The 18,895-nt window shown below is 52.6% G+C and overlaps 5 protein-coding genes and 1 pseudogene across 5 annotated transcripts; 2 read left to right on the top strand and 4 right to left on the bottom strand.

Annotated features, from left to right (window-relative positions):
* Positions 1-925: 925 nt before the first annotated feature.
* Positions 926-5,972, bottom strand: SAPIO_CDS7075 ([Myosin-light-chain] phosphatase; the record flags this gene model as incomplete). The annotated part of the gene is made up of 12 exons (XM_016789009.1): positions 926-948; positions 1,019-1,068; positions 1,149-1,221; positions 1,289-1,822; positions 1,982-2,087; positions 2,231-2,272; positions 2,547-2,776; positions 3,688-4,025; positions 4,105-5,027; positions 5,109-5,452; positions 5,511-5,781; positions 5,853-5,972. 12 exons carry the CDS (start codon positions 5,970-5,972, stop codon positions 926-928), a joined length of 3,054 nt encoding a protein of 1,017 aa, XP_016640836.1.
* Positions 5,973-6,848: 876 nt separating this feature from the next.
* Positions 6,849-7,737, top strand: SAPIO_CDS7074 (uncharacterized protein; the record flags this gene model as incomplete). The annotated part of the gene is made up of 4 exons (XM_016789008.1): positions 6,849-6,909; positions 7,064-7,309; positions 7,460-7,560; positions 7,627-7,737. The coding sequence occupies 4 exons, from the start codon at positions 6,849-6,851 to the stop codon at positions 7,735-7,737; spliced, it is 519 nt and encodes a 172-aa protein (XP_016640835.1).
* A 718-nt stretch (positions 7,738-8,455) lies between these two features.
* Positions 8,456-10,798, bottom strand: SAPIO_CDS7073 (annotated as a pseudogene; the record flags this gene model as incomplete).
* A 1,655-nt stretch (positions 10,799-12,453) lies between these two features.
* SAPIO_CDS7072 (uncharacterized protein) lies at positions 12,454-13,067 on the bottom strand (the record flags this gene model as incomplete). The annotated part of the gene is made up of 2 exons (XM_016789007.1): positions 12,454-12,885; positions 12,975-13,067. The coding sequence occupies 2 exons, from the start codon at positions 13,065-13,067 to the stop codon at positions 12,454-12,456; spliced, it is 525 nt and encodes a 174-aa protein (XP_016640834.1).
* Positions 13,068-14,229: 1,162 nt separating this feature from the next.
* Positions 14,230-15,367, top strand: SAPIO_CDS7071 (uncharacterized protein; the record flags this gene model as incomplete). Its single annotated transcript, XM_016789006.1, has 3 exons — positions 14,230-14,538; positions 14,633-14,693; positions 14,796-15,367. The coding sequence occupies 3 exons, from the start codon at positions 14,230-14,232 to the stop codon at positions 15,365-15,367; spliced, it is 942 nt and encodes a 313-aa protein (XP_016640833.1).
* Positions 15,368-15,585: 218 nt separating this feature from the next.
* On the bottom strand, positions 15,586-17,603 carry SAPIO_CDS7070 (Arginine--tRNA ligase, cytoplasmic; the record flags this gene model as incomplete). Its single annotated transcript, XM_016789005.1, has 2 exons — positions 15,586-15,592; positions 15,670-17,603. 2 exons carry the CDS (start codon positions 17,601-17,603, stop codon positions 15,586-15,588), a joined length of 1,941 nt encoding a protein of 646 aa, XP_016640832.1.
* Positions 17,604-18,895: the final 1,292 nt, after the last annotated feature.

The raw sequence follows: 18,895 nt of genomic DNA, 5'->3' as shown, positions 1-18,895 counted from the left end.
CATCTCTCATGTCAGGACAGAACCCGATGCGGGACACAGGTCCGTAGACTCGATGATATGTAAAGCTGGGAAGTCACTAACAACGGGTACCTAAGTCTAGCCGTTGCACCGCGATAGCTCAGGCAGGGACCTTGTCATCGGCAAGACAAGATCCTTCCCCTCGACAGCACATATTCCGGGACGGACAAGCTCGCATCGTACAAAAAAAAGCCTGTCTCATCCAAGTCCCTTGAACTTCATGTCTTCTACAGGAGTTCATCTCCTGACTGAACATGTTCCTCGGGCAATCGATCACACGACTCTAGGGATCCGGAGCCAATCTTCATTCCGCCCACCCCGCAAAAGAGGTTTACAGACATATTCACCCAGTCCCCCAAAAAAGGGACCAATCTAGTAGGATGTGGAAAGAATAAGAGGCCAAACAATGCATTAAAAAAGAAGGCAAAAAGAGAAAGCGATATCTAAAAGCAAGCAGAGCCACATCCACTCCCCCAAAACAGTCGTAATCTCCTTCCCTCTCCTTCAAGTTTCGTGTTTTTCCTATCAAGGTTCGTTTCGACACTCCCTATTTCAACACCTTCATTCGAAGGAGATAAAACAAGAAAAAAAGAGAAGTCTAAAATTCGAGGATGCCCTCCCTCCCTGTATTCCCTTTATTCGTATACCAGAGTTTTGCTGTTCCTACAAGACAAGGGAAGGTAATAAAAGAAGAACCATATTTCGTCAAGGGAGAAGGTCAATGATCTCATTCCAAACGTTTCATTTAAAGTTTCTTCGTATGTTTCTTTTTCGTTTCACAAAGAGAGAGAGAGAGAGAGAGAGAGAGGGTTAAGATGTTCATTCATGAAAAGGGGGAGGAAGTATGTGTTTCTTGTCTTTTTTGACCGCTTGGATTTGTCGAAACCGCTAGGGGGTATTATATTCATTACAGGAAGTAGTCGGGTGTTCCTACAATATGTTAGGGCAATCTACCCCCACGGAGGACTTGATGTCAGTCGATGGGATGGGGAAAACTTACGTCTCGAAACCATTGGCTCGCCAGCGCGTGGGCATGGATCGAATTGCAAGCTAATCAGACAGGGTTAGAGAGCTGATCCATCGAGGGTACGGGTTGAAGCTTTGTGGAGGCCCGTTCGTTATAAACATACAAAGTATATTTCAGATGCTCATCAATCTCCATGATAGCGGCTTGGTTACCGCACCTGTAGCAGTAATTGGGCGCTAGGAACGAGAAAAACATATCGTTAGCGAGAGCCGGCGAGAAAATAGAGAGAGACCATCCACATACCCGAAAAGATGGTCACCACATGGCGATCTTGGGACCAGTTATATCCCTCCATCACCAACTGGTGAGCACGAGCAATCAAGGTCAAACCATTATTATGGTTAAAAGCCTCCGATATATCCTGCCCAAACGTATAACCAGCACCTCTGGGGGAAATACCCCAACCGCAGCGGTCGTCGGGATCCGACCAGAGCAGGTCGCACATGGGGCCCTCGTGGGGCACCTCCTGGATTCGGTCGAGGGCGCGGATGTTGTCGAGGGTGTCGATGCTAGGCGACAGGCCGCCGTGGAGGCAGAAGATCTGGTTCTCGATGAGGGCGGTGAGGGGGAGGTAGTCGAAGAGGTCGGTGAAGTACTTCCACACGTTGGCGTTGCCGTACTTCCTGAGGCACTCGTCGTAGAAGCCGTAGACTTGTGTGATTTGGCGGGATTCGTGGTTGCCGCGCAGGATGGTGATGCGTTGGGGGTAGCGGATCTTGAGGGCGACGAGGAGGGTGACGGTCTCGACGGAATAGTATCCTCGATCGACGTAGTCGCCTATAGGAGGGGTCATGTCGTTAGTCGTTTGGATTCCTTGAGATATTTCTGCCTTCTTTCCCCCTCTTTCACTTTTGCCACTTGGTTGGCCGTCTCCGTTTCCCCTCCATTGAGTGCAGCTCTCACTGTGATGGACTTATGATTTTATCATAGACGTACCCATAAAGAGGTAATTGGTATCAGGGTTAGGACCGCCAATCTTGAACAGCTCCATGAGATCATGGAACTGGCCATGGATATCGCCACACACGGTAACGGGGCATTTCTAGCAGTAGGCAGCGGCGGTCAGCTTGTCTCTCCTCTCGCGTCATGCTTTACCCCCGCATTCACTTCCCCGCCATTTGTATATTCGCGAGGGAAGAGCGAAGAGGAGATGGATGATGGAAACTGGCGACGGTAGAAACATACGACGGGCTGTACGTTGGATTCCTCCTGGAGGACTTCTCGCGCCTATTTTTGACATCGATTAGCGAATGAACGAAACAGACATCGACCACGGTCGCATCCGAGTCCGATAATGATCGAGCGGCATCTTTAGCGAATAAAAAGAAGGATAGGAATATCGGTGAAAGAGAGTAGGGATGTCGTCGACAAAGAGATGCCTCGATGCCAAGACGCAAGATTGACGGGGAGGTTGCTAAGTTGGGCTCGTGTCGCCTCCCCAAATCTGATCGACAGAAAACACAGGACCACGAGACGAAGAACAAAAGAAAAGACGACGAACCTTTTCGCAAAGCCTCTGGACGTCGAGCTCAGAGAGCTGCTTACAGCTCATCAGACTCTCGATCCATCCATCGAGCGTGGGGACGGTCGCGGGTTCGAGGTTGACGAGGGGCTCGGTGGGTACACGCCCGACATCTTCCATAGTAGTGTCCATCACGGGGAGTTTGGAGATGCTGTGGGGTTCTGGTTCGGGTCGGGGGATTGAGATAATTCGAACGCCGAGAGGGAAAGCTATTGAATTCGATGGCGGTTGATGGTTATTCGGGGATGTTCGCGGCTTGGATTTCTTTCGCTGTCTTCGCTTCGTTCGGATTAAGGGCTATTGTTGATTGAGGCTGTCGTTGGTGGGCAGGTTCGATGTGTGGTTTGGTTTCGCGTTGAATTGTGTAGGAACCGCAGGAGGGACGGTAAATTGAGTACACTAAATTAGAGGGGGGCAACGAGCAGCCAGGCACAAGCGCACGGGGGGGTTGAGAGATTGAGAGCATGGGAGGCGGCACAAGCAGAAGCACAAGGCGGGGGCAACTCTCATCAATGCTGTTGGTGGTGACGTTTTGGGACGAGGTAGCGTGCTCAGTGCCCCTAAAGGGGGAAATACAGGAAATACAACAGCACTACAGTAAGAGCAATATTAGGCGCGGAAATTGCAAACCAGGCACAGGGAGTGGCGCATTGATTGAAATTTTCTTGCCTCTTTTAACTTCAGCTTCCAGCCAGCGCTCAGGCATACTTCAATATCAATTAGTATCAATTTTAGCTACTGAGGTACTTAAAAGTATTAATTCATCGACTATTACGAAGTAACAATTCTGGGCGGGATGTGATGCCTCTGGTCTTCCTGGGAACCAAATCGCGGTCAATCGCTAGAATGTCACGTGTAACATCTCATCAGAAGGACCTTGATGCCATCCAGATCATACGAAGTGCTTGATACGTCGTGGTTGATTTAGGACTCCGTGGAAAATCTTCAAAAATGCAATATAAATCCTCCAGCTAACTTGAGGGGTATCCGGCACCAATACAATCGATGCCTCACACTTCTTCCTACCCAGTATATGTATCCGCACATTATGTACACCTCAAACACCTCAAACCAGGCCACTCAAATCTCCAATCCATCTTCAAAGCACCCTACTTCAAACCTAGACCCGAAGCACCATTGGCCCCATTCGTCTGCTTCAACTCCTTCCCAACCAGATTCTTGAAATCCAAACCAACCTCTGAAAGCAGCCTTGCATGTTCGTGAGCCCTCTCCATGCAATTCTTCCACACGGCGCTGTCCCGATCCGTCCCGCTCAGCTGCCTCGCCAGGATGACGTTGAACGCCTCGACTTCCGTCTTGGCCCATTTCACGCAGGCGCTCATCATCGACGGCGGGAAGCAGGCCTGGAAGCACGTGACGGTGTTGCGGATGATTTGGAAGTAGACGTAGGATACCTCCCAAATGTATAGGTGGAGGTCACCTTGGAAAATACATTGCCTGGTATCCATCGTTCCTGATTAGAAACTCTTCCGCTGCTGTGCAAATAAGGGAGATGGGGAAGGGGGTCCACACTAACCTTGATCGTTTCTGAATAATGTCGCTCCGAGCTGCAAGATAAGCTTCTCTAGCACTATCCTCAAAGCCAAGACGCGTAAGCCAATCGACGTTCCGCCTCGTCTTAGTCTGATCACTATGCGAGGCCTCCAGCTCCCGCGTGATGAGAGCCGCGAGCCGAGCACATCGCTCCTCGACCTTGAAGTTGATAAAGTCCTGCGCGACGACGTTGTTCTTGAGGCTCCTCGCCAGGTTCTTCAGCATTTCGACCCGAGCCACCGCCGGTTCGAGGTTCTGGAGAGCAATGTCGATATCAAGCTCATCCATCTGGCTTTCCACCCACCGCAGGTTCTGCTGCTTCCCGTCCACTTCGATGAGCATGTCCTTGATGTCCGACAGGGTCTCGAGCAGCTCGGTCTTCTGCAGCAGGCCTGGGTCTCGAGAGGCGAAGTAGTTGATGGTCTCCTTGGCCTTGTTGTTGGCTTCCATCTCGGATCGGAGGCTCCGACGGAGCTCTTCGACGGCCTTTCTGATGTTGAGGAGAAGAGTTCCCTTTTCGGGGTCCTCGGGCTTTTCAGTGCGATAGATGAATGAATCCTGGCCAATGCCGCGGACCATGATGGCGTCCGCAAGTTTGTTCCGGCCAGTTGACGAGTCGCTGGACCCGGCCATGTCTACAATTTCGATATCTAGCAGCGGCCAACATCGGTCCGCTACAAGCTTGGTCATGGGACCACGGTTGTCAGTTGCCCCGCTGGCATCCGCCTTTCTCTTCTTGCGTGATGCGATCAAAAGATGGTCATTGAGAAGGAAGATTTGCATGGCCCGGCGAGATTTGTAGGTGGCGTTGTCAAGCTCAATCCAAGGACCTGCATTCTGAATGACATGTCGGCCAGAGGAGTTGGGTAGGAACTTTTGCGATCCTTCCACGTTTTTGTAGAGGGCCTGCGTTCATTTGCCAAGTTAGTAATGGCGGTCACTCCACCGTTGAGATATCTTGGAAAGGGAGAAGGTATTAGGCAATACCTGCATCTGCGAGTTCCACAGCGCGCTTCTATCGGCTACGGAGCTCCGCTTATCCCGCTTGCTCATTCCCGAGGACAACTCTCCGTCGAGAGCAAGGTCACCCGCCCCCGCCGAACTGGTACGTAGAGCGGTGGTGTTGGCCTTGAGCTCGGCCATGAGATTTCTCAGAGTTCGCATTTCCCCTTTGAGCTTCTCCGCCTCTTTGCTGATCTTGATGAATTGCGTTCGGTTCTGGAGGACATTCTGCTGAAGATCGGCGGCGGCTCGTCCCCTCAGCTTCTGTAGGCCGTCCTCAAAATCTCGGATCTGGTCCTCGTCGACATCGCCAAGCACCTCGGCGACATCTGGAAGCTATCAGTTAGCATAAGGACAAGAAAGGGATAAGAGCCGTAAAGTACTAACATTGTTCAGCGTTGAGCTTCGGGTCTCGGAGGGCTTTCATATCAATCGGCGGCGCATTGCCTCCGCCACGTGACGGCGGTGGCCGCCGGTCTCTGTCATCTCGGTCTCGCGTGCGAGGCCTATCTCTATTCCGGGATCTATCCCGATCTTCAGCCTGATACTTATCAAAGGCGCCTGAGCTGGGCATTGGTGGTGTCGACAGGTCAAAGTTAATCGGCGCATTATTGAAGCGGGTCGAGTAGCGGCGCTTGACGAGGTCGGAGGTCTGATTCTGAAAAAGGCATTAGAAGCTAGATCCAAACAATTCTACTGATCTGGTGGGAATCATTATACTCACCTTACCCCCTTGAGGGGGGGCTGCGCGTCGACGAGCGTCCGGAGGGAGTTCAGCACTTGGCCTTGGTGGCGGCCCCCCTGGTCCTGGGGGCCCCGGAGGCCCTCCCCGAGGCGGTGTGTTGACATCTTGACTGATGGGAGCGGATATCAGCTTTGGGTTTATGCGGCCCTTCCTCTTCGGCCCGCTTCGAAGGGAGGACATGGTGATGAGGTTTGCAGGAGGTTATGGCGCTCGCAAACCGGTTCAGATTGAAAAGAGAGAAAAATGAATATATCTTTGGAGATAAAAGGCTGCGATTTCCAGAATCTACACCTTTCGGGCTTTGGAATAAGGCCCCTTGAGTCCAAATTAAACCGGGCTAGCACTCAGGAGGAGCTCTCCATTACTTCAAGGAGAGATCAATTGATGTGCTGTCCCGACACTGGACCTTCCTTGCTTGTCGAGGTACATTGTAGATTGTACCGAGGCGTCTCACAGCAGTTCGAGGTCTCATCACGTGATATGCAACTGTTTCCGTCTGCAGCTGTTCACTGACTGGAGTTCGACAGATGGAGCGATGCCCCACTTCAGGTCCAGCGTCATAGGTCCGTGCTCGCCAGTGTTTTCCAGTCTTTCCACCTGACGCGGCTGAATCCCGGAATACCGCGACTGCGAAAAAACTGGGTCCAAGGTAAGGCTCTTCGAAAGCTCTGCTAAAATCGGCCAGAAAAAAAAGAAGCGAAAAAACCCGGGTTCATTTTTCCAGCATCTCCATTTTCCAACGATTCAGCTTCTCGGCGGACGGAACATCTCCTTTGGTGTCTTTTGGGAATTGTACGTCTATATTACGGTTTCAGGGCTTTCTTACCTTTTTTCTATTCCTTCTCTTCAAGGCTTGGGCTGCTTATCCCGGTTTATTTTTTTTTCTTTTCTATCCTTGCGTCACCTCACCTCGGTTTTCCCCTAACGATCAACACTTTTTTATCTCCCCTAATCATCCACACTCTATCATATCCACAAACATGGTACAAACATCGGTTCTCGTGACGGCCTCGGTCGCAACCGCTGTCACTGGCGTTCTAGGTATGTTTTATCATCGAGCTGCCAAACCCAGGTACCCAATGGAAGAATGCTCTCTGCTCTGTCTCCCCCTTCAAGCAAACTTTGAGGGACCTTCCTGTTCAACCAAAATACATGGTCTCTTCCTATACTCACATACTTCCTTTCTCGAACAAAGCCTACGCCGTCTACTTCGACTACAAACGTCGATCGGAACCCGAGTTCCGCCGCAGTCTCCGTCGCAACGAACGCCACCGAGCCCGCGCCGAAAAGGAGGATCAGAAGGCCCAGTCGCAGCTGCAACGCCAGAAGATAAAACTCGCCGTCCAAGCTGCTATCGAGGATGGCTTCCCTCGTGATCCCTCCGAAAGGGAGAGGTACTTCATGGAACAGGTCTCCAAGGGCGAGGTTCTGAGCGCTGATCGTAAGTTTTCGCTCTCCCTTAAGGAAAAGGTTCTAGGATGGGGATGGAATGGGAGAAGGGGTGCTCCCTGAGGAGTCACATGGATGCGAAGCCATTTGCATCTATACGGAATGTGGGTGACCCTGCTAACTCTTTTATCCCCTCCCATAGCCAACACCACCTTTGACGCCGCGTTGGCCTTCTACAAGGCCCTCAAGGTCTATCCTTCTCCTGGTGATCTCATCGGCATCTATGACCAGACCGTCTCCAAGGTAACATTCATCCCCCCCTAACTGAAGCTTGCGCATATTTCTAAACTCTCCTCTCCCCCCAAACAGCAAGTATTAGACATTCTTGCCGAACTGATCGCCGCCGACCCAACCCTGAAGATCGGCACCAACGCCGAGGCATCCATCCCCACCATGCCCCCCACTGTCGGCCTCGACTAGACATCACCCACGCTAGAGGCTCTTTGCACTCTCGTGCTCAGCTCCCGTTTATTTGCATACATGTATTAACCTGATATTGACCCTTGTTCACGAGGGAAAGGGGTGAAAAGAAGTCGAAACCCCTCTGAGAGAAGAAGGAAAAAGAGAGAGCGAGAGCGGACTGCAAGGAAGCCAAGAAAGGGAGAAAGAACCCCTTCATGAAAAATGATTGAAGCGAATACGACAGGAGGACAACCCCCCCCCAACTCTTTCTTTTTTATTGCGCATACACACACAACCTCTCACCCTCATATTTCTCAGAATCCATTGCTTGCTATTCACTCAGAAAATCTGCTGATGAAATGGGAAGGAAAGCAAGAGGCATGGTAATGGGTTCTTTTCATTTCATGATGTGAAGGGAGGGGAGGAGAGTGTGCACAAGTGTGTTCTCTCAACCTGTATACTATTCCTGGAATGAGGTGGTTTCTATAGAGCTTGTGTAGAGAATATCGAGTGTACTATTTTCTGGTTTTGGTAACTAGGTCCATTTGGCCTGGGGAAAGTTTCTAGCAGGAGCGTTTAATGCGAGAAACACGAGGAGAATGGCCCCTCGGTTCGAAATCTGCTGTCAAGGCACGCACCAGGTTACTTTCAAACACCGAAAATTCCTCTTACACATCCAGTTCTTGGAAGTCCCTTTCAATTTTCCAATAACAGGACCAAAGTCCCAGCTTCTAACCTAAGCCTCTATCTTGCGACCCTTCCTATCAACCCTCTCATCCCTCGGATCAAACCCACCATTCCCCCAAGTCGCCCACTCAGGCGTCTCCTCACCCATATATTCCTCGGGCGTCCAATTGCCATCAGCGCCCCTCTCCTCCAGCAGCTCAAAGAAGCGATCATAATCGATCCTCGTATGCCACTTCCCGTCGACCAAGAACCTCTCGCTAGCAATCAACACGCAGCAGCTATGCGCGTGCTCGGCGGCGATTCCATACTTGAGCCCCCTCTCCTTGAGCTTCTTCTCGAGGGCCTCTACGAACTCGCAGACCTCCCAATAGAAGGGGACGTTTGTCATGCGCAGACCGTGGTTCGCCGACGTGGAGGTGCCGCAGAAGGTGACGCCCTTGATCTCGACGAAGCAGGGGAGGCCCCGTTCGACGAGGTCCGCGTATCCTTCGACTTCGTCTTCGATGTTGAAGCCTTTGACCAGCGTCAGGCGGAAGACGGTGCGGTGCTTGAAGCGCTTCTCGCGGAGGATGTCAAGGCAGCGCTGGAACCGTTCCCAGAAATCGCGGTGCAGCGGTCGGTCGATCTTGCGGAGAGATTCTCTGTTAGATGCGTCTATGGAGACGTACAGCTGCGTCACGGCCTTGAGGGCCGCGAGCTGATCGGGGTGCTGCGCGTTGCAGACGAGGAAGGATGAGATACGGTCGCCGTGGAGCAGGGCGAGGAACTCGTTGATGTGCGGGTAAAAGATAGGTTCGCCGACAAGGGACAGCGCGCAGTGTCGGATACGCATAGCCTCGGCGTAGCGCTCGGCACGCACGCCCGCCATGCCGCGCAGAACCTTGATCTTCTGGTAATGGTTCGCCTTGATGCCATCGAAGATGAGCTCGGGCGGGTCGACGACCCAGCGCCACGTCGTACCGACCGGGTTAGTGCCGTGGCGCCAGCAGAAGACGCACTTGTTAGAGCAGGAGAGGGAGGGGGTGGATTCCATGCATTGGTGCGAATTGATGCCGTAGAAGGAGAGCTTGTAGCAGGAGCCGCGACCGCGGAGGGCGGATTTGGTCCATCGGCAGATTTTGACGCCCGAGTGGGAGCCGACAATAGCGTAGCCTTGTTTTGTGAGGGAGGCGTAGGTGGGTGAGTTCTTGGGGACCATTTCTTTCGCGGCCTGGACTGGAGCCTTTCTCCTCTTTGGCAAGGCGACAGAGTCTGTTCCGTACGTGGTGAAGTCGACTGCAAGAGGTGCCTTCGCCCTAGGCTCCTTAGAGGGTAGACCTTCTACGATCTTGCCTAGATCCTCGACATCGCCCAGGTCGCCAGATGAATCTCCCGAACCCGAATCCACCAGCGTCTCACCGTCATCATACTCCTCCTCGGCCTCGCTAGACTCCTCATCACTCTCCACGGCATTACCGCTCCCCGGTAAACCCTCGCCCAAACTTCCCGTCCTCACCACCTGCCCAAGGACTTCTGTGACACCGCTCGTCCACTCAGCCATCCGCTCCTTGTAGTCCCTCTTGATATCTCCCATACCGACAGGGTACGCCCTCTTCCGGCCGGTCAACCTCGCCATCCACTTATCCACTTCCTTCGCCTGGAAGCAATACCCCTCCTTCTCATCGGGCCAGCCCTCCTTGTCGCCGAAGCCGAAGACAGAGTATCCCAAAAGCACCGACAGCGAGCCGGTGTCTATCCTGAAATCGTAATGGGTCTCCTTCAGGTGCTCTAGGAACGTGTCGTTGATGGTGTCAATGTTGTAGCTGGGGAGGAGGATGAGGTAAAAGAGGTCGATTCCCTTCTTCGAGACAGGCGGCGCGACAAAGTAGTCTTCAAAGTCGATTTCGGCCAGATCGAGCACCTCGGCCTCGAGAAATTTGCTGCGACCAGAGAGATCCGGGAGTTCCTTTACGGCGGCATCGAGGTTCGCTTTGAATTCATTGGCGATGCGCGCCGTGTTGGTGGTGATGGAGGAGAAGAAGATGAGCACTTGCGCCTCGGTGTTTAATACTGCCGGAGCTTCGGTGGGAGTTTGAGAGGAGGCCTTGGTCTTGGTTAACCCGCCCTTTATCCTTTTTGGGCCTGTTCTTTGTCGCGGTTCTCTGGTAGGGCTGGGGGTTGTCCTCGTTTTCGTCTTCGTTTCGGTCTGCGTCTGGGGGTTGGGCTTGGGCTTTTCTTGCACTTCTCGCTGTGCTGGTGCGGGTTTCTCCTCGCCGTACAATTTGGGTAGTGCAACAAGGTCTTCGTGCTCCTCGTTTGTATGAAGATACACACGAAGGCCTAGTAGAGATACGAAAACACCTAGTAATATCGGGGTCCTATATTCGTGCCACACTTCGAGGACATCTGCCATCACGACGCAAATATTAGCTAGCTTCCAGGACCAGGGTAAGTCTGGGCGAGGGGTAGTGACCTGCCATTTGATAGTCGGTCAATGGATGCGACCGGGTCGGAAACCCAGTTGATTGACCCCATATTGGCTCGTGGGTGTGTGCGGCTTCCCGCGATCGCAGTCGAAAGTCGAGACTCGTTGGATGCAAACCGAGAGACTATTGACTGGAGATTTTTTAAGGTTTTCGAAAGTGTGTAAAGAAGAAATTTGCCCCGCGATTTGGATATTTCCGGCCAGCGGACTTAGTGCGATATGGCGCCTGTACGACAAGAAAAAGGGTGTGATGCCGTTTTTGGGGGAGCAAGGGCGCCCATCTTGGCGCCTCAATTGAGCCTGGAAACTTTGTCTTGGGACTCTAACCACCCGCTTCGAACAGGTACGTGTGCAGAGACCACGAAATAGGCACTGAGAAGGCTTCGGAGGAGAAGAGGCAATCTCGTTGCTCTAGATTTTACTATATCATAAGTCCTTTCCATCTTCATTGTCCAGACCGCTCTACGAAGGTACAGCTCTATAGATACTGGTGTCCCAAACATTAATTATTTGATTTTGTCGAACGGACAGACTTCTCAGTCTCACTCTCTACAGAGGTACCATGCTGCCTCTCCAGGTCGTGTCTAATCACGTGATCCCAATGCCACACAGTGACCATGAGAGCAGACACTGTTAACGGCCCCGTGACTCGGAGCCGAAATGACGGCCAAACTGGAACTAACACGCCGATCACCTTGCTTCACAACACTAATTACTAGACCGCAACGCCGGATTAATGAGTGGGTCTTCGCCTCGGGCTTGGGGGTTCCGGAAGAGACGTCGTCGGGCGTGTAGTGGATATATCTAGCCAAAACACCCTGTTTTCTAAATCCATCTATCGAAACAGGAAAGCTTCTTTCGTTGTCGCGAGGATATCCTAAATCTACATCCACGCCCAAGGGTGCTTTTCAAGCCCGCTCCCTGATCGTGCAGTAGAAGGAAGCAAGAATTTATGTACGAGTCTCTACCCATCGCGGTAACGTCTGCTAACGGGTTGTAGCACACTACCGCGGAACGATTCGGAATCAATCAGCTCGGAAAGGGTCTACAGTAATAGCGTTCCCGAAAGGTACTCGTAGTGGCATTTTACTATGGGACATGTTCAATAGTATCTCCAAGATTACGAGGGCCATAGAGGCCGTTGTACTGACACCCTTGGGATGCTCAGCATCGCCGAGATCATGGATTTTGCGGAGCAGCCGCAGTTCTTGATCTGGAGGCCGCAGTCAATATCCTGCAACGCGGGTGCCCGTGGCCCCAGTTAAGATACTCTTACCGGTTGCGGTATTAGATTTTCCACCTCTATGAATCTACACTAAAAGTCTCCGTAACGAGAACGAGGCCGCAATTACTAGGCTGGAAGATTATGCGGCGTTGGACAGTACTAACTGGGTGGGATACCATATAAGAAAGTCGAGCAACCATGCATGAAGAAGGAGCAATAGACGCCTGACGCAGCATGGAAGTCCATTGATATACGCTTGGAAGTATAACCGCACAACATTCATCCCAAGCTCCAGCTTGGGCCCTCAAACAAATCGCCGTTCTTACAAAGACCTTATCCTCCAGATATCCTAAATCGCCTAAGGCCCATTCCCGCCCGTTGGGGGCGGCTGCTGCTGCGGCCTCGGCACAGAAGGATGATATGTCGCCATCGAGAATTCCGAAGTCCCGTTCGACGTCGTGCCCGCATTAGGATCATGGTGGATGACGTCAAAGTTCGCCGTGTTGCCCGCAGTGTACACGCTACGGACAGCTCCCGGACTGGTGCCTGGGGTCCAGGTCGCCGTTTGGTCTGGGATGAGAGGGTGGTGCAGCCACCCCGGCTGCCCGCGGCGCCCGATGTGGGACGGCGGGGGGTTGAGCGGGAGGTTCGTTCTGTTGCCGAAGTAGCTGGGGTAGGGCGGCTGCGCGTTGGCCGGAACGCCGGCTTGTTGTTGCCGGGCATCGCGGGCGTACATCCAGGTCTTGGAGTTGGGGTCTTGGCCGTTCCATGGGACGCCGTTGAAGTCATACTAAGTCTGGTTGTGAGAGACGTGGAACTATAATGCGGGGAATAGCTTAGCTAGGAGAGAAAGTGCTGGATTTGGGCCTGGGCACATACATAGGACGAGCAGGTGGGCGTACGACCCGGCGGGGCAGGCGGGTTTGAGGTGGACCCGCTAGGAGGAGGTTGACCACCAGCTGGGGTAGACATGGTACTAGTGGAGGCAAAGACAACGGAAGGAGCACGCTCAGAAATGAAGGGAGGAAGCTATACGATCCAGAAGGCGGTGGTTGATGTGCTTGGGAAAGGTTCCTCGAAAGAAGACGGCGACACTACCTACACCTTATGTGTTCAAAAGGAGGCGGCAGGCGGTAGACAGGGCTTCGGGGGTCCTCCATCCCAAACAGCCTGCTGCCCGAAATACCGGCACATCATCCCCTCGCATATCGCTCGGTTGGGGGTGTGTACCCCCTCCCCCCTTTCTCCCCCTCGGGGGCTTACATGTCTGACGGCTGGCGGCACGAAACATGCCGAGAAGGGCGAGCCTTGCATCACCGGGTGGCTCGAAAAATGATGGCCCTCGGGCCTGGGAACACGTTCACGGCGTCGCGTCTCGCAGATGCATATCGTTCCCAGAGCCAACCGATGTGGCATTTATTCCGACCGTCTAGGAAAGTGGTTCTCAGAACTCTAATGGACTTTCTCCTCGGACACTCTGCGCTCTGGGACTCCTTGGTTGGAGAGCCGGGACGAGGCTCGGAAGCGCATCCGTCCGCTGTAGGGGCCGGTGGTGTCAACGAAACACGTAGGCTTTGTACGACTGTGATATAGATACCACGGGGTTAGTCCGAATTGCTCACGCGGGAAGGTTATTGGTGAGGGATGCTCGCGCCACGTACGAAGGTGTGTGGCACAACATGACTACCCCCCTCTCTCAGTCTTCGGAGCCTGGTGGTTCGATCGACAATAATACGTGTATAATACATATATTTAAACTGCCTTGGACAAGACGCGAAGGTGTGAAATTGGAGCAGGCTGGGAAATGGAATTGTATATTTCCCCATATGGCCGATGAATGGGTGTCATAATGTTATACAGAACGGTAGTCCACCCCGAATATATATTCGGAGTACTACATAAACTACAGTGGCTTCAATCGGGCTCTCCTGCATCCAATGTTTCTACGAGCCTGCCACAACCACAACCACAATCACAATCACAATCACAATCTCAACAACAACCCCGCATCTCAATCAACTTCGCATCTCATTTCGCCTCACAACATCCTCCAGTCCAACCACCTACCATACATCCTTTTCCCAACATCCGCCGACTCTCCTTCAAAGCCCAAAGCACACCACAGATGGCCGACATGGAAGACATCCAAACCGACCTCCAAGCCCTAGAGGGCAACCTCACGGACCTCATGGGGCCCGTTTTCAGAGTACTCAAGGCAACGCTGGAATACCCGGCAAAGCCCGAGGTCAAGGCGTCCAAGCTCGCCGATGATGTGACATTCTTCACCAAGGGGGATAACGGAGACGCAGTCCTTTGGCAGGTCTGGTGGGTTATATTCGACATCGCGAGCGTAGTCCCGCCCGACCACGCGTGGCAGGATAGTCTCGTTCAGTGCCTTAGCCTCCTCCGCGAGCGGGACGAAGTCATTACGCCGAAGATAGAGGTGAGAAATTCTTTGAAAAAAAATGAAAAAAAAAGGGGGGGGGAGGGGGGAATTCTAATTTAGCGAAGTGTACTGAAACAGGGTCGCTGAGCAGGGCGCACCAACGTTCAAGGACCTACCAGGCCTATCACTAGCAGCTATTGAGAAATTTGACGGTACGAGAGATAAAGAAATGAAAAAAAAAAAAAAAAAAAAAAAAAAAAAAAAACATGACAGCTTCCATAAAATATCTTGCTGACAGTTCCGCAAACACGCAGCCTACGATCCCTCCTTCGTTGGAATCGAGAGCCCAAATCTAGCCCACTGGAAGAACCTCCAGTCATTCTTTGCGCGGCTCACTCACACCGGCATCATCCGGCAGCTCAACTTCGCTATCTGGGAAATCCGGGAGACTATCGAAGGAGACGAAGCCCAGACGCTGAAGGGCGCCGAGCTGGAGTGCCACCTCTGGGCCGTCAGCGAGTGGCTCGCGCGCTGCACCAAGGAGATATTCGAGCTGATGAGCTGGAAGGACGAGGTCAAGGAGTCGGAGGCGCAGTCGCTGAGGACGGGGAAGTTGTGCGAGGGCGTTGCGCCGTTGAGTTTGGAGAGGTGGGAGTTCTGGAGGAAGAGGTTGGCTGATATTGCTGCTGATCGCGGTAGTCTGGAACTCGGAGATTCTGTCGTTGAGCGGATAGCCGAGGTCTTGAGGAGAATGGACGCCATCGATGGTCGCCGCGCAGCCGAGTCCGTGGTTCAGGCTGGGAGCAGTGAGAAGCCCCAAGGAGAGAAGGTTGGGAGTGATGGCGCTGAGGGTGCCGAGGCTAAGAATCTCAAGGCTTCTGATTAGGGGATCAAGGGCGACGAGGCCAAGGAGATTTCTGCTGGAAGTTCGTCGTCGTCTAGAGAGGACATGCACGCAAATACCCTTATTGCTAATTAACATAATATGCCGGTTCGCATTGTGTGAAACTGTTGTGTATCTTATCATTATTCATATCTAAAACAAGCACAAACCTCTCTTTGCGCTTCTAACCATATCATTAATTCGTAATATCCCCCTCATATTCACATTCTGCCATGGTACATATTAGCACGGTCCTATATATACTCTTCCTAGAGTGAGAGGGGGAAGGAAAGTTTTCATCTCACCTGTCAACCGGGCTAAGCCCTAACAACCTCATCCCATTCTCTAACACTTGTCGAGCACCCTCGTACAGCGCCGCCCGAGCGAGCATTACGTCTCGGCCCTCGTTGGCCCCGACCACCTTGACAACGTCGTAGCATGACGAGAGCTGGTGAGTTAGTCGAAACAAGTAGGTCAGTATGGCAGAAGGTTCGAGATTCTTGAGCGCTGTGGCCGTCACGTCTGGATACTGGGCCATTAGACGCAACAGGTCAACGCAATGTTGTTTAGCCGTGACATCAACATCAAGGGCTTCAGGGTTCTCAACCAGGTAACTAGCAAGCTCGGCACGATCGAGCTCCGCCTTTCGCAAAATGGAGTTCAACCGAGCGTGGCAGTACTGGAGGTAAGGGCCCGTATCACCCTCGAAAGACGTCACCCTTGTGATGTCGAAGGGATAATTGTTGATACGCTTGCCCGACATGTCTTGTACCATGACGGCGGAGATGCCCACGGCTTCAGCTACGGCATCAGGGTCCTCAACCTGGGCGTACTTGACGGTGTTTCGGCGCATCACCTCATGCATAGCCTCGCTCGTCTGGTCGAGAATGTCGCTCAGCAGCTTCACGTTGCCGAGCCGTGAAGACATGCCCATGACCCTGCCAAAGTTGACATGTTGCACGCGGGCCTCGAGGTCGGGGCGTCCGAGAAGTGCAAGCGTCTTGAAGACACGGCGGAAGTAGAAGTCTTGCTCCGTCGAGACGGCGTATATCATCTTGTCAAAGGCGTACTTCTTCTCCCGTTCCAGCACGGCGGCGACGTCCCGCAACAGGTACGTGGTGGTACCAGTACGTCCACGAACGACGGCAACGCCGAGGCCCTTAGCGCCATTCTTGTCGAAGTTGATGATCCAAGACCCATTGTCTTCTTCGTAGACGCCCTTCTCCTGGAGTAACTTCTCGACTGTCTCAACGGTGGTGGCTTGTACTTGAGACTCGCCGGAATACTCGTCAAAGCCGATATTACGGTGCGCGTACGTCGACACGTACCTTTCGATGCTTATATCTCTAAACCGTTTCCATAGGGCCATCGCTTCGGCATCGCCGTCTTCCATGCGGCGGAAAAAGGCGTTGCGCTCAGCATAGAGTCCTTTCGACTCGATCTCGGTGGTGTCGAGGCCTTTATCACGGGCTTCCCTGCTTGCGTCCTGTTCAGGTTTGAAGAGAGCATTGATTCGTGCATAAACATCCAGCAAATGTTTAAGCGGCTCCCTGGCCAGCTCCTCTTCAGAACCAAAACGCTGCCAACCAACGGCCAGAAGCCCAAATTGTTTACCCCAATCGCCAAGATAGTTGATCTTTACGACGTCCCAGCCCATACTCTCGTACAGGTTCGAGATGAACGCGCCGATGATGGTGCTGCGAAGGTGTCCCGCATGGAACTCCTTGGCAATATTGGGCGACGAGAATTCGACAATGACCTTTTTTCGGCCGAGGTTGGGAGAGGCCGGGTCACATAGGCCCACGTCTAGGTTTCTGCCGTACGATCCCTGCCGCTGGAAGATGTATGGGAGAAGTAGTTGTGGGAGAGGCAGTGGGTTGAAGAAGATTGGCAGATAGATCCCCCGAGCAGTCGGCTTCTGAAAGAGCGGATGGTCATCGGGGAAACTGGACGCAAGCTCGATGCATTGGTCATCCGGCTTCTTCCCCTTCAAGCGCAGGCGAGGTACGGGCAGCGTCAAATCGCCATGGGGTAGGGTGTTGGGGAGTTGGATGGCGTCGTAGGCTAGGGTGACGTCGCAGCCGGCAAGCTTCGCTAAGACGTCGGCGAGGTAAACGCGGTAGATGTCAAGCGGTCGACTTAACGGATAGACAGGGAGAGTTTCGTGAACGGAGGGAATGGAGCTCGCGCCAACGCCCGCGAACAGTTGGTAGAGGCTCTCGATCGTTACTGTCGACATTCCGTCTGTGAGTGCAGTAGGAGCGTTGATCTAAGTGATTGTTTAAGTTGGCTGTCTCAAGTCAACGGATTCCTTATGAAGTCCGTTCTACTGGGGTTCACATGTAACTGCTGGGTTGAGTTCAGTATTGCCATCAATGACTCACGAGGTTTGATTTCGGGTCCATCTGAAGGCGGCTCAGGACGCGACTGCATTGTCCAAACTCCTCGATGACTCTTGGGAAGGAGGCAGGGAGCAGGGAACGGGAATGAGTCAATGAAGCGGCAGGCGCTGTCCACCGCGAAGTCCTGGGATTCCCCGTGCCCGGAACCGCCCTGTCGGTACCGGACCTGATTGGTCAGACTTGGGAAACGCGGTGGGTGAATATAATGTGATGGCTCCTTCCTCTGCAATTGATGGCACCGGTAATTAATCCAGGCGCGGGCAAGTCCCAGATGCTCTCTTCGCACTAAACATGATCTATTCGATTGCCTTTTACTAGACTCTACCAAGGTACTCTAAACCAGGTTTGTAGGTGAGGGAAAGTGAAGGACGCGCATGGTTTCGATATGTTAAACTATTAAAATACTTGAAGGGGCTATTGCTGTATTGACTAATTAGGAAAGAATTGGCCGGCGCAACTGATGGCTTCGTTACATGTAGAATTGGGCTGCTACGGCTGCCGTATTCTGCGGAAAAATTGTCCTTGTAAACATGGAAGGAACGATAATGATTACAGGTCGATCGAACAATTGGTCCGGAACAACACTTGTTCTGATCCGTGAAATCCCAAACCACTTTGCTACTGAGAAGAACTGTCGGAGTTGAAACTAATTTCCTCCAAAAACAGCTCCTGAAAGCCCAGCCCGTTCCATTTCCGCACACACACACACACCACACGCAGACACTAATAACAATGCAACACATTCCAGAGGGAGGGTTGAACAGTTCCACGCTACGAATCCATGACGAAACCAGGTTTCCGTATCACGCCTATGCCAAAAACATAGGCGTGGAACATCAGAATATCCTTCTCCGTCTGAAACGGCCTGTTTTCACAGCGGCAATTAGGGATTTCTAGGACGTGGGAAAGGGTGTGTCTGTGGGCTGCGAGTAAGTTCATGTTTCCTTCGTTTCATTTTCCCTTCTTAGTTCGTCATAAGCCATCCTTCTTCTAACATAGACTTTGTGGTTGAAACCAACTTTGTTCTCGCAACTCCTCACGTCACTTCCTCGAGGTCAAGTCTAAAACCGAGCCTCAGTCAAGCAGGCCAGAATCTCATTGTATGTCACGTGGCTGCGATTGTCTAACA

Source organism: Scedosporium apiospermum, assembly GCF_000732125.1.
Source record: "Scedosporium apiospermum strain IHEM 14462 chromosome Unknown SEQ_SAPIO_0110, whole genome shotgun sequence".
NCBI classification, from domain to species: domain Eukaryota; kingdom Fungi; phylum Ascomycota; class Sordariomycetes; order Microascales; family Microascaceae; genus Scedosporium; species Scedosporium apiospermum.
Note: the sequence above shows the minus strand (reverse complement) of the source record. Positions and strands in the feature narration are given on the sequence as shown.